The 15,069-nt window shown below is 41.7% G+C and overlaps 1 protein-coding gene across 2 annotated transcripts in view; it reads right to left on the bottom strand.

Moving 5' to 3' along the window:
• Positions 1–1,362: 1,362 nt before the first annotated feature.
• LOC119466520 (uncharacterized) overlaps positions 1,363–15,069 on the bottom strand; it is a 448,294-nt gene continuing 434,587 nt past the window's right edge. For both annotated transcript variants that reach the window (XM_037727038.1, XM_037727039.1), the window contains exon 7: positions 1,363–12,316. In XM_037727038.1, the coding sequence (XP_037582966.1) occupies positions 12,082–12,316 (235 nt within the window). In that variant the 3' untranslated portion in view covers positions 1,363–12,081. The remainder of the gene's footprint in view (positions 12,317–15,069) is intronic.

The raw sequence follows: 15,069 nt of genomic DNA, 5'->3' as shown, positions 1-15,069 counted from the left end.
CCTGGGTATGGCCCTGCTGCATTGTACAGTGAAACTTCGTTGTAATGAAAAAAGTTGCAGTGGCTTAGCTCGGCTATGCCAGGATATACGTAGCGTTAGCAAAGGTTCAGCTGATTACTCTTAGCTTTCCTGGTTGCCTAGATTGTCAAGGATTAGCTTGATTGTCATGCTTACTGCTGCTCCAATGACACACACGCGGTATACGTATTATGTGGCACATGTATTCATTCCTCCTACGCTCAACCGCTAATTGCCAGGCAACTACTTCGGGATCCGATGAGTCAAGCTTCTCCGTTCTTCTGCGCTGTTGAGCAGCATTTGCGCTCTCCTTCTCCATGGCTATACCACACTGGCAAACGCCAGTCAGAAGCGCAGCGGCTCCAGCGCAGTGTCAGACGCCGACTGCACAGCGAGCGAACGCGCGCCGGCGCCAGTGCGTCTACCACGGCTACGACGTCACTCCTCTGGAATGCACAGACCGGCGACGGTGAGTCGCGCGCGGCGGCGGCGGAGTGCGCGAGAGGTGCCGGCTCCGGTGGCTCCGGTGATGCGCAAGCCGTGTGACATCACTGATCCTTGCGCATGCGCAGCACGGCTCTTGATGTGCCATGCGAAACGGGCTTGGCTAGGCCAGTGTAGCTAACGCTACAATAATGGATATAACGAAGTGAAATTTCCCTTGAGTACATGCAATAGTGGATATAACGAAGAAGTGGATATAACGGAGTAATTCTGGCTCACATTTTAACTTGTTATAATGAGGTCGTACTGTACTGACTTAGTACTGCCTCTCTTTTTCTAGGTTCACTTCCAGGCTACTACGATATAACCACGATGTGTTAAATAAATGTGTGAATAAGTAAATATAAGCAAAGACACCAACAAAACCGATTTTGTTCAAACGAATTATTCTCTTTGATCAAATTTTGTTCGTTTCAGCAACTGACATTTAGCCTTTGCTGCGGCTGTGTGTTGCTAGGGGCAGTGTTTAATCAATGAACGCTCCTGGAAATGTGTGGAGTCTTACGCATCTAAAACTCTTCAAAACAGGTTATGAACAGTAATTCCAAAAGATATATAGCAATCGAGTACCCAGCCAGCAGAGCGAGGTATCGTACTCAAAATGTACTAAAAAAGTCCTCAGTAGTTGTTTCTAGAACGCCCCGAGGTTATAAAGGATGGACTAACAGGACTGGATAGTACCATTAGTGGATATGCCACAATGTCAAGGTGATGTACCTGTGTTGTCTACGTATAATGCATATGTGTCTATGAAATGTGGATCACTTCTTTTTCAAACAAAGCACAACATGAAACCCAAATCGCCAGCTTTGAAGGCAGAAACTGCACAAAAGACACGTGTAAAAATCTCAAAACCTTTATTCAACTGCAACAGTGTATGTACTTACAGAGTTTCAACGCGGTTAAACTCGAATCTACAAATACACTGGTAACCGCGCATGAGGAATGTGTTCAAGTCTTATACAACCTAAAAAAAGGGGCACAACGAAATAAAGAGGACACGAAAGGTCTACATCTTCCCTAGGTCATTCGTCACTCGCACAGACAACATAACGTGCACGTTTTAGTGCACACGCACACGCACCAGCCAACCCTGGCCATCCAACTGCTGTGCCAAGAGCACAGGAGCGAGTCCTTTGTCGACACGCAGAGCCCAGACACATCGTGGTTATACAAAAATAGAAAAATACTCCGTCTCCCGCACCTTCTAAGGCACCTGCGTTGTCTTTGCATAATCAGTATTTGAGACACACGCGATCGCATATAACACGGTGGACTTAGCACAGTTGGCTGCAAGTGGGTGAAACTGTCCTTAAGCACTTTTTTTAGCAAAAAAGGGAAGGGACAAGCTCATCAAATTCGAGCCTGTTTAAAGACTCTCCCTGTTCCTGTATGGTCCTGCCGTGTAGCGGTGAAAGAGCCATATAATGATCTTTAAAAGCCTAAAAAAAACATTAGGCGGCATTCAACAGGGTATACCAATCCAGCGTAGAACCGTGCACCTAAAATCGAAATACTTTTTCTGAATTGTAAGAACCTAGATGATTAAAAGCGTTAACTCATTTGGGTTTTCAGTCATTTGAGTTGTTTACTCAGTATAACTGCAGAGGAAGCAGACAGTCAGAGAAAGCAATGCTGCAGGACAGTAAGCTGACAGATGTCATTCTTTGCAGTGATTCACTTTTCCTGAACAGCAGAAATGTTTGAGTTTGACAGCTGTGGCACCATAGCCAATAGAGAGAGCTTATTCAGTTGAAATGTTGAAGAATACTTCTGCAGTCCCGCAAGTAGTAATGTGATGCAGAAATGCATTAAGAAGGTAGTGACAAAAATCAAGCCATTTGGACCTAGCAATTTTTAGGATATATGCACCTTGAAGCGGTCATATTTGTACAAGCTCTCTCACAGGCTGAACGCCACTTTCACAATAACGCACGTGCTGCTCCTGAGCCATCATAGCTCGCCATGTGCAAGAAATCATGATAAAAAATTGGCATATTAACCTGGACTTAAATGCATTAAGAGCAGTAGTCAGCCACTTGCACCAACTGCGCCAGGCCAAGTATTGTAATAAAATGTAACGAAGTACACCATAGCAGCCACAGCACATATACAACGGACAGCACATATATGTATGAGACCTGCACCTTTTCTGTACAACTGCACCAGCATTAGGTGACAATTTGCAGAGGAATATCGTCAGTTCAAAAGCTTACAGCCTGTGACATTTAGGACACTCCTAACCTTGCAGACTGTTCTGCTGGATGTTTGAACACTAAGAAGCATACGCATTATTGCCGGAGCCTGCCCTGTATCGAAAAGTTTAAAACACATTTTGCATGAATCCGCTTAGTGGTCATTTGCCACTACTTGACCAATAAATTGCCAATGCTAGCCATACTTGTCATAAAAGAATTTAGATTTGTGCAGTTTTAATTATGGAAGAGCTACTGGCACTTACCGAGGTCTTTTTATGTGATAATTATTATGTACCCATGTGTTATAACAAAATATTTCCCCTCTCATATATATATTGAATGTCCACTAGAACACGAAGTCATCCTTCTAGCAAGCTAAAGGATGTTTCCTTGCTTCTTGCTTTCCAACGCACAGCTACCACCACTCAGAAAATAATGCTTCTGGTCCCTTGAAGTTTAACAAAAGACCCATACACAAGCACTGCATCTAATGTCAATATCAGCACATTTCTGTATTGCAATGCATTACCATCCCTGTCAAACGACACCAGAGGCAATGTATCAGCACCGCAGCACAGGGAAGCTACGACGTGGGCTTGCCTATGAATTAAACATTACATGTGCCGCCAGTTGAATTTAAAAGCTCAGCAGGCTAATACAATGCATGTGCCCACGCAAACATGGTCCAAGAGACAAAGCATGTGCAAATAAAAAGAATGCTCCTTAAAAAGAATGAAAAATAAAAAGAATGAACTATTGTTAGGTCTCATTGTTCAGCACTCATTCTCAGCAAATGTTTTATCATGTGCCACACAGCTGCATCAGACCATGCTGTGAAGAGCTGTGAAGAGCAATTGCACTAGTCGCATGATGGATGTTTGCATGGATTTGATAGCACAGCGCTACAGAAACATGACACCACAGCACTGCAGGCCAGTATGATGGCCACAACAAACACTATCAACTCACAGCGATACAAAACGCATTCTGATGGTAGCCTCAACTTCATAAATATATTCTGAAAATGCAAACTCAGGTGAGAAGAGTCAAATCTAGAAGACCCCACAGCTCTGGAATACAAAGGCAAGAATAATGTGTATCCCTTCAGAATGTGATATAGCCAGAAAGGAAAACATTGAGAGAGGATTTGTAGCAGTGCTCTGAACCAGTCACCGCACCTATACTAATAGCCACAACATGCACCTGCCAGTAATCAAGAGCAACAATATCTTGCTAGCAGCACCTTCCTTATAAAACTGCACAAGCATTCTGAACTTAAATATTTTTATAGAATTGCATTCTTTATATTTTCTGCTCCAGAGCCAACATTTTTACAGTGCTCGCCCCCACGTAAGTGAAGTCTTAAATGTTCAAGAGCCAAGTATCAGTGAGACCTCAACAGATAATGGCAGCGTCTAGGTGTGCTAATGCTGATGCAGTAATGCTATAAGCCTCAGGTGCAATTTTGCCATGGTGTTGTGGCATTCCATTGCCTACGTGTGCGAGCCCATGTGCTTGCTTCGCGATATGACATTATGCGCTATGTACAAACAGCCGTGAGTAGCGGACAGATATTGCCACACACTCACAATCTATCACCACGTAAAATAATTTTGTGTGAAGTACTTCTGGACACCCACTGGACAGCAGCGGGCTAATTGAGAAGACAATAAAAACAAGGAAACATGGGGTGCCACTAAATAGTGGTGAAGGAGCATTGTCCTTTCCCACATGACCCTTTGCCAGAACCCTGAAGCGATGTCTTCACCCTTCTTGGGCTAATGCATGTATTGCCCAGCGCACTACTCTTGAAAAAAGTGCAGGACGATAGATCGTGTAGCTGTGTCCCCTTCCCCACGATATTTACAAGCAAGCACCGAGAACAACCATATCACAAACGCGCAGCTATTGGAGAACGTAATTCACGTGTTCAAAAGGCTGTCATGTGAATTAAGTCATAACGCACCGCATAACGACAACAACAAAAAAGAGGACATTTTCACCTTCAAAAACAGTGCCTGGTGCAAAACCATCACGAACACAATCCCAAGGTGCCACACATGAGCATACTTCTCAATGATGCATTGAACCTTTAAAGGAAATTAAGTTGCACTAGCTATACTTATTGTGATGACATGGATCAAAAGATCACTTAAATTCCAAAGCAGAAATGAGAAACCCTACTGTTTCGCAGACGCCTACCGGTGTAACCTTGCATTTTCACAATTCATCCTGAAGAAACATACTGATAAACAGTTCACGCTTAAAATACTCTCCGACATGTATTCATGGTTTCTGAAATGTACTTTCAAAAGCAGTCTATGTACAGGTGCAGAGAAAACACAATAACTTCTCTGCGTGCACTACTGTTGTAGAGCAGACAGTGTGTTTGAGCATTTAGAACAGTTTTTCTCGCATTGGACAATATGAGCCTGATTTAAGTCCAGCTATGAGTGGCTATAGCATCTAGTTGCAGATATCTTCCCTACAAAACGTACATTCTCAGTCCTTGACAGAGCTCTATGCAGCTCCATGTCGAACCCTATTTATCATGCAACACTGCAGAATTTAAGTCTGGTCGTATCCAGCAATACAAGGCTGAACAATGATAGAAGTAAGTCCTTCTCATCAAGCCAAAATTATTACCTTGTTAGGCAGGCATACCAGTACATTACTTTGGCAGATGTACATTAATTGTAGAATGCATTAGAGCCCAGCAATAAAAATATTTATTTATTTCAATGTGTCTTATAAGCTTGTATTCACTTCGAATTGTTTGTTAATAATAATAGTAATAAGAAAAACTGAATGAAATCTAATGAAAACATAAAGAAAGAAATGTAAGACGCTCTAATAAATCTTTTTTACTTGAATGGTAAGTTTTTAGCGCATGTTGCATTTTGAGGTCTCATGAGTAGTGCAAGTTTAAGTATCTAGTACTTTGCACAATGTTCCATCACAAGGAAGATTCACTTATTGCTGTAGGCTTGAATATCTCTTGCCATGAGTTAACTCATTTGTCACAAAAGGAGCCCCTGCAATGGACATCTTCCACCACATTAGTGAAAAAGAAAGTTCACTCTACATTCACTCAGTGGACAGAGAATGTGGCTCTAGTCACTGTGAACGCACAATGAGAACGCTGCTACTGCACCTTATTTATGAGTGTTCTGAATCGCCGAAAGTGAGTAAGGAAGAGATTAACAGCACATTCACAATGTGATTTCAAAAACGATTCATTAGTGACAAAGACAATGTTCCGGGCAGTGAAACTTCCCTAGATCGAATCCAGAGGCACACTCGTTCATATCCAATCAAACCTTCATATAACGAAAACGGATATAGCAAATGATCAGATATAATGAAGTAAATAAAAATGGTTTTCCAATGATATCAGTGTTCAGTGAATATATGCCTAAAATTAATATCGAATGTAACAAATGTATTTACGTCTGAGACCCAATTTCGTTATAGCAAGGTTCAACTTTAGTTTGTTTTATACAGTACACTATGTGTGTAGTACATGTCTGCAACATTTCACATCATATTGTTTCAACATTGCCACCTAAAGCAGAAGCCTCCTTACTATATGCATCTTCAATTTTGGAATGCCCACAGCAAATGATATTCATAGAAACACTGGCAATGCTGTACAGCAGTTCAGGAGGTGTTTATCATGGTAAAACAACGAAGCTGAAATCTCCTACACCATTGATCAAAACCTACATGAGCCAGTTCAGTAGTAAGTTTGTGATCTTACGTCACTTCCATAGCATCACAGATAATTTCTGTGTTGTGCCTGATGAAAGAAGAACTTAAGCAAACAGCAGAAATAAAAACTATGCACAGGTCCCACTGTGAATGTGCTAGTGTTTCTGGCAAACAGCCATGCATATTCTTACCAAGTACTGGAACAGAATGGCTGCTAAAATTAGTTATTGCTCTTCGGAAGAATAGCGCCACCCTCATTTTGCATATTAGTCTATTGAAGTGTTTGTGAGCAATCTCCTTCACTGCGTGCCACCTCAACAACTCTGATGTAAAGAAAACCTGGCATGAAAACTTTCTCGTCCATTTTTCATTCTGGAGTACTGACATGTGAGCATTTCATCTCACTGCGGCATTGGGCAAAGCAAATTGAAGCAAGTTGCAGCAGGGATCGTATCATTGAATTATTCTTTTCGTACAATTCTAATCGCCCATGATTTGTCCCATTCCTGGTAGCGAGAAAGCAGAGCGAAAAGAATGAAAAATAAAAAGAATCCTTACATAATACAGACCCAGACATGTACCAACAAAATTTCCACAGACAAAATGCTGAAATGACCTCTTCGATCATATCTTATTTTATCATCTGTCCAGTTTGCATTCTGGTACGGCAAGAAAAGGCAGCGCCTGCAATATATGAATGTTATGTACAAAGTTAGGATTACTTAAAAAGCTACATGTAGCATTGAATTACTGTCTCTGTAGCAGCAGTGCCTGTTCGCTTTCCTAACCTGTGAGCAATGTGTTCTAAACACGTTTGGGTGATGGGCAGGCACCCCATCATGAACATACCACAGGACGGAAGACACAGAGGGATCAGAAAGAGAGAGAGAGAAAAGAATACTAGATAAGGAATGTTGCCCCAGTAAGCAGAAAGCCTAACCATAAATCCTAACCACAGTGGTGCCATTTATAGTCAAGTAGAAGCACAAGTGTGAGCTGGCTGTCATGTGATGAAGAAAGTGCCACTGAAGGTTAAAAAGAGTAAATTAGGTGCCACCAACTTTGGCATATGTGCAACTCATAGCAACAAGTTGTAAGGTGGTCCGCCGACTCTAACCTAGCTCATGCAGAGATATAGACCATTCTTACGTTTGCAGTTTATAAAATAGCTTAAATGTTATCTAATTACCATCACAAGCACTTACACCATTACATCTAAAAATCGAGCATGGTAAGTGTGCGTTCATGCTGGGTGCTAAAGGTACTTTGGAAGTTTAACGCAATAAACATATATCAGCCAGCAAGCCATCTGCAAATTGTATACCATAGGTGGAGGATACTTAGTATTTACTGCCTTCATATTCCCTGTGGCTGCAAATGTTTAAACAAGATGTCATTAGCAGTGCACAAAGTCACAAAGCTGAGTAACTGCAACATAGTGTTCTTGAAGGTTTTTAAACTTGCATGAGCAGCTGAAGTTGCCAGGCTACAGACTACTGTAATGCTGTAGTTGTCACTGAAAGCTGGGCTAATTGGAACTGCAATATTATTTAAATAAAACAAAAGTCCAGTTCTTACAGCAAAAGAAGGAGGAAGACAAAAGGATAGAAAGCAACAGTAGAGCGCCTATATGATGCTGAGAGCCTCGTCAAAGAAGTCCAGTCTGGTATTTAAAAAAATCGTGCCCCGACTCAACTGGAAAAGCGCCCAGCGCCCTATGTGCACCTTCAAATTCCAGTGTTCCTCCTGTTCTCTTGCCTTCTATCCTTTTGCCTTCATTGCTCTTTTACAGTAAGAGCTGAAACATTTTTTTGAACAATGCTGCAATACTCTTTGCTCTCGATAAGTTAACTGCATACAAACTTATTAATAAAAAAGAAATTTCTTCTCTGTGCTTATGAGTGAAAGTACCACATCTACATTTAGTGCATTGCAGTACGGTATGCCATGAAGAACCATATAAAGTACGGTTACTAAAATTTACTGCTTTTCCAGCATCCTCCACCATTTCTACTTGCACTGCTATCACACTACATAATGGGCAGGTTAAAGAATTTAGTTATGGGCTTTTCCGTGTCAAAACTATGATTTCATTATGAGGCATGCCATAGTGAGGCTGCCGATTAATTTTGACCCTCCAAGGTTTTTTACATGCACTAAATCAAGTAAACGAGTGATTTTGCATTCGAACCCATTGAATTGCAGTTGCTATGGCTGGCATCGAACCTGCGACCTCGAGCTGAGCAACGCAATACGATTGGTGGTTGTGTGTGTGCACTAATGTGTGAAGTATGCTCAAGTAGTACATTACTTCATCTCCTAATCTATCATCAATAATCAATTGCTTCTCTTTTTCTGGCACATAAATTTTGTGAGTTTGTGTTGATTTCCCACGCCTTGCTGGGCACTTCATAAATATGCTCTGAAGTATCACTTAAAATAAGAGATAGCGAGGAGGAGTGTGAGGCGGTGTGAAATTCCTATGGAAATTTACCCTCGTGGGAGCAACAAATGGCAGTTGTTACGCAGTTGAGTGTCACTGCAACAAACTGTAATGGCAGCTCATAGAATTGTGTAGAGTTGGGTTGGCCATGTATATTTATCCATGTATCAATGATAAAACAAAACTAAACATTGTATAGGATGTGCTTACTACAGCTCACTTGATGTCTCATTCAGTTCCAAAAGAACTGTATTGATTAGTGCGTTAGAGTGAAATAATTCGTTGTTTACAGGCTGCTTTTCATAATTTGCAAACATTACAATCTCCCAGCATTGAAAGTGGATGCACACAATTGTGCACCTGATGAACAGAACACTAAGTAACATGGAGGGCATTGCTGATAGCTTGGCTCAGTGAAATTTGTTTTTACAGCATCAATGATTTTAGAGACCTCCGCAGTTCACTGCACAAAAAAAGCGAATAAGAAAAGTTGTGTAGTCAGAAACTTTCTTGTAGATTACCTTGTAACAATTTTTCTACAAACTTTTAAAACAGCAATAACATCTGACGAACACGTTCTTGTTTCAGACGCAGGTTCACTATGATGACGATTAGTCTCGGCAGGTTACTTTTTTCCTTGCAAGGGCACTCCTTACAAAACATGACAGCTGGCATCAATATAAAATTACTAAACCTCCTAGTGCCTACTGAACGAGGACTGTTGCAAGAAAGCAACTGCATGTGAGCATCTCCAGATGTGAAACAGCTAGCTGTTGGCTAATTGCTATGATCCATCAATTTTCTAAGAAATTTGTCAATGTTGTGTTAATTGAAGGGATTATTGCAGTGGTTAGATGTGCAGACTAAAAAATGTACCTAATCATGAAACTAACTTACTTTTGCAATGCATCTATTTTGAATTTTGTTTCTTGAGTTAAGTGATGACCATGGGGTGCTAGGGCAGTGATGGATTTTCTTTTGCACCAACTGTGTTTGATGTAGCATCAGACCATAATTCATTCTCTGTAATGCCATGTGAAAATGGAAACATAGCCCTTGGAGCTATTGCTTGACAGTAACTTTCCAGTTTCTGCCTCAGGTTACATCTTTCAGCCTCGTTTATGCTGCATTCTACCTCAGTTTACATTTGTTGGCGTTGTCTGCTCGACAACATTGCTGTTAAGACTGAGGCGTGCTGTCTGAGAAGTAGTGACTGGACATAGAGTATAGAAGTTGTGAGTAGCTGACATTGCACAAATGTCTGCTTCTTTGTCAAGAAAACCTGTCATTCATCCTTCGGCAATAGCGGGAAGGAACAGACTGCACAGATGGTCCCCTGCTAAAGGAAACAAGCAGTTATTATTTTATCATGAATTATTGCTTAGAAATGACATAAAGGCCCAGGGACAAAATTTTTCAGTATAAATTCATATTCCAATGATAATATCAGTCACCTATTTCTGATGAAGGCAAAGGAACATTCTGGCTACATTAGCATTAATATTGGTTAGGTATTTTATTTAACAGTGGATCGTACTGTCCATCATGAGCAGGCAGCCCGTAATGCTGAGTGCATTCGTGCAGCTAACCTAGTGACCGGTGACAACTGCTCCATCTTCTGGACCAATCCATCTGCAAGCTAAATGCCTATGCAGAAAGCGATGCAAATACCCTTGACGGAGTGGTGACCTTGAATCTTGATGTCCACACGGTTGTCTAAAGTGGGACATCAGCGAGTTGTGACTTGCATGCTTCATTTGTCTTAGTAAACGCCCCTTTGCATACAAGCCACTGCTGCACTGCAAAGCAGTCATCATTCACAGGTGTCAACTGCATGCTTCAGGGCAAGAGAAAATCATACCGCAATAAAAACATGCCTCAGCCACACATTTAAAACAAACTATTTTTGGGCTGCACATTGAGCATACATATACATAATAAAAATAGCAATAACTGTCATAAAATCTTGTAATAAGAAGCTTTTCCTGGGTTTTAATACCTGAAACTTCTATTTCATATTATGTCTATGGGCCAGAAGTTTCTGCAATGTTTGTTTGCTATCATATGCCCAAGAAAAGTATATGTGATAAGGTTTATGATATTACGATACTGGCAAGCTGAATTTGCATCATGTACTGTGTACACTTCATTACCATAGTTTGACTGAGGTGTTTCTTTCGTCATATTATGGGTATTCATTTTTGTTTCTACAAAAATTTATGTTGTGTTGTATTCTAGTTGTCATTACACATAACATATTACAGTATTCCATTTACATTTTCTTCCAAGAGATTACTGCACATGTGGATCGAACGCCAAAGTAGCATGATTGGCCAGATGTGACAATGGCAACATTCACAGTGGCTTTGTTGAGTGGCTTAGTAACAAATATTGACAGGAACGAACCAAACGGCCTATAGGGTATTTTTTTGGTTAGCATATTGATAAAATTTATGCAATTTTTTTATGTCTTTTTTTCTTTCTTGCCCCACCATCTCCTGCATGCATTTCCTCCTCACCCTCTTTCACTGCAGAGCACTAGGCTTCTGAAACAAGTGACAGCAGCCATGACATTTCTTTGTGATGCTATGCCAGCAATTTCGTAGGCTTTCAACCCATTTTTGTAGCCTTTTGTCAAGTGTCACATGCTCTGATGCAAAGCTTGCATGCTTGAGTATAAGGTTGGCAGCAGGCCCCTTTCAATTTCGTCTTGTCTTTGCAGCACTGGCAATGGCAGCAGTGTGCGTGTATGTCTTGATAACACGTGACTGAATGCATGGTCACTCATTGCTCATACAACTATAAAAGATGTTCTCATGATGGTAGCAGCAGGACGAGATTTCTAAGCACATTTGATAAGGTAAATTTTTTTAGCGGTCCTTCTGGCAACTTTTGTGCAAGAGCTACATGCAGCAGCTTCTTTAGCTGCCCTTGTTCCAGCTCAAACGTCTCTGATCTGTGGTCCACATGTTGGTCCAGCCAGCAATGTCAGGAATAACAGCATCTAAAGTATTATCAACAGGAAACTGACCATATCTGGCTTCCCACTAAAATGCCTTGTTCGAAGATGTCTGCACTGCTGCGAACAAACCACATTCTGCTTCCTCTCGCTGACCCCATCAGGCAGCGTTCGAGACGCCCTACCTATCACCAGCGTGGTAGGTGCTGTCCCGCGAGCGCCATCCTCTCACAGTGCAAGGCAATGAATCAGTGCTGCACAGCGAGGCAGGCCGAGACCATCGCGAGGACAAGCATCACTGCACTCGTTGACATAACCGGTGTCGCAGCCGAGCAGAGACTTGAGCCGTAGTAGTAGTTGTCGCAGTGGTGCCCGATGAATTCTAGCGTCTGCTGTATGATGCTCTCGACGAGTGCATTTCGATCTGTGCTGCACTTGACCTGGACAGCCGTGCGGACACAGTGGGCATACTCTCCGAAGGCACTGCGCAGTAATAGAAATAAAAAAACGGATGAGTGAGCGGAAAAGCAAAATGCTTCAATACAGTATTTCATGTCTATTTAGTTACTTCATTGATGATGCAACAATGTTGCTGATGTCAAAAACGAAGCGATTTGTCCTCTTTTCTGTTATTCTGTACGTTATGCCCCGCCCCCCCCTCACTGTAGTGTAATATGTATTACTCGCACCAAAATATTCAGAAACCTTGAGCACCATTACATGCCAAAGTAATGGACCACACCTCTAGTTTTGCCCTCTATTTTTGCATGCATCAGCTAGCAAAGATGCCATTATTTTCAGTTGAGGCATTTTTTTCAGGCCCAGTCAGACTACCCAGCCAAAAAAAAAATTGACTCCAATTAGCTTTTCCAATAGGAATCAACTGGGACCAATAGGGACCAATTGGAAAATCCTTACTTCCAACCAGTTATGATTAGGTCAGAGGAAAAACCAATTGGCGTTGCAAATTGAAATGAACTGGAGCCAATCGGAACCAATTGGAAAATCCCTAGATCCAACTGGTTATGATTGAGTCAAACTGAAACCAATTGAGTCCAATTGAACTTGCCAGTTTGAACCAGCTAGGCCCACCTTACATTCCCAACTGAGTCTAATTGGACTACCAATAGGAATAAACTAGCTAGAACGTAACCAACAGGGAAATCATACTTTCAGTTTATGAACCCATTCAAGGAAACTGGAATGAGTTATAGCTATATATGCATGCAGTACTAAGGCTATAGCAAACCTGTTTCTGACAGCTGGAATCCTATTTAGGTTTGGTTTGTGGGGTATTACGAGGTGTGCTCAAAAAGAAACCGAACTATTAAAATAGCATGCCAACCGGCAGAGGGAGCGCACGCGGCTACTGAGCTCATGTAGCGGCAAGTTTAGACAACAAACTGCCATTTGCCACATTTCACTCTGACCCTTAGTTGGTTTAAGCATTTTGAAGACGGAAGAATGTCGGTCGGTGACAATCCCAAGCCTGGACAACCTTCCACATCCACAGATGATGACCACGTCGAGAGAGTTCGAACTGTGATTCATGGAAATCATCGTTCGAGAAGTCGCTGATGAAGTGGGTATCAGCGTAGGATCATGTCATGAAATTTTCAGTGGCAAACTTGGGATGCGTTGTGCCAGTGCAAAATTCGTGCCGCTTTTGTTGACCGACGAACAGAAGCGTACCAGTGTTGAAATCAGCCAGGAACTGCTCGCCGCTGCCAATGACGATGAAAACTTTCTTAAGAACATCATAACAGGCGATGAGACATGGGTTTATGGCTATGATGTCGAAATGAAAGTGCAGTCATCGCGAGTGGGTGGCCAAAGGTTCTCCTCATCCAAAAAAAGCACGTATGAGTCGGTAAAAAATGAAGGTGATGTTGGTTGTGTTTTTTGACTGCAAAGGCATTGTCCATCAGGAACTTGTGCCACATGGTCAGACGGTAAACTGACCAGTTTACCAGGGAATCCTATCATGTTTAAAAGATTCTGCGCATAGTAAGAGGCCTGAATTGTGGAAAAATCGTGCTTGGATGTTGCATCATGACAATGCCCTGGTCCAAGCGTCGCTCCTTGTCTGCAGCTACTTAGCGAAACACCACACTCCTGTTGTGCCCCACCCATCATATTCTCCGGACCTAGCCCCAGCAGACTTTTTTCTATTCCCCAAGCTGAAAACCACCTTGAAAGGACGTCGTTTCCAAACCGTAGAGGAGATCCAGGACAATGCGAGAAGAGACCTGCGCACCATTCCAGAAAGTGCATTCCGGGACGCTTTCCAAAAATGGAAAAAAAGATGGGAAGAGTGCATTGCCAGTAGAGGGGACTACTTTGAAAGGGACAGCACTTAAAATGTACCATAAGCAGTAAAGGTGCTATAGCAAAAGTTCGGTTTCTTTTTGAACACATCTCGTATGTGTATTGGTACTGTCCATTGCTGCAATTGGTCATTCCAACCAATTGGTTTCAAACCAATTGTCACCCTTTGGGTATAATTGGTCACTCCAACAAAAATCAATTTATCACGTTCCAGTTAGTTCGATTGGTCCAGTTATGTACTACTAATTTACGAATTGGAAATTTTCCAATGGGTACCAATTGGAAATTTCTCAATTGGAGTCAACTGCTTTTTTTAAAAGGGTATGCCTAAACTAGAATGAGCAGTGGTTGTTGATTTGTCAAATGATGTCCAATCACAGTTTAAAAAATGCGGAGGGGTCTGTTCACTTTTTCTCATGACACTGCATTCTTTTCAACAGTACAAAGTGTGGAAAGTGGAAAAAAACAATGAAATAGAGAGAATCTTTGTGTCCGGTTTGCAAGCTGTTAATTCTAATTAGCTGGAGTGCCAACTAGCACATTCCAATTCCCCCCGTAGTGCAAGTGCAAAGTGGGTGGTGGGTGTTGCTTGTTACACATCAATTCTGACTTCTTACGTGTCCCCACGGCAATCCAGGGTGCAGTGCTGTGAAACAACCATGCAAATCAACACAAATCAGCAGTGATAGCATCAATTACAAAATATGCAAAATAAAATTGCTCTTGACGACCTTTGTTGTGCCAATAATTGTGCGAGATGGTGAACATAATGACTGTAGCAGTTTCACATGCACTCAGTTTTGCATTATTTTCCAATTTTTCTGAGGGTTACAAATAGGCATGTGTCTTATTTGCAGTGGCACGTTATACACGTGAAAATACAGTATTGCAGTCTTTTGTCAGTCTTA

This window comes from Dermacentor silvarum, chromosome 10 (assembly GCF_013339745.2).
Source record: "Dermacentor silvarum isolate Dsil-2018 chromosome 10, BIME_Dsil_1.4, whole genome shotgun sequence".
Classification (NCBI taxonomy): domain Eukaryota; kingdom Metazoa; phylum Arthropoda; class Arachnida; order Ixodida; family Ixodidae; genus Dermacentor; species Dermacentor silvarum.
Note: the sequence above shows the minus strand (reverse complement) of the source record. Positions and strands in the feature narration are given on the sequence as shown.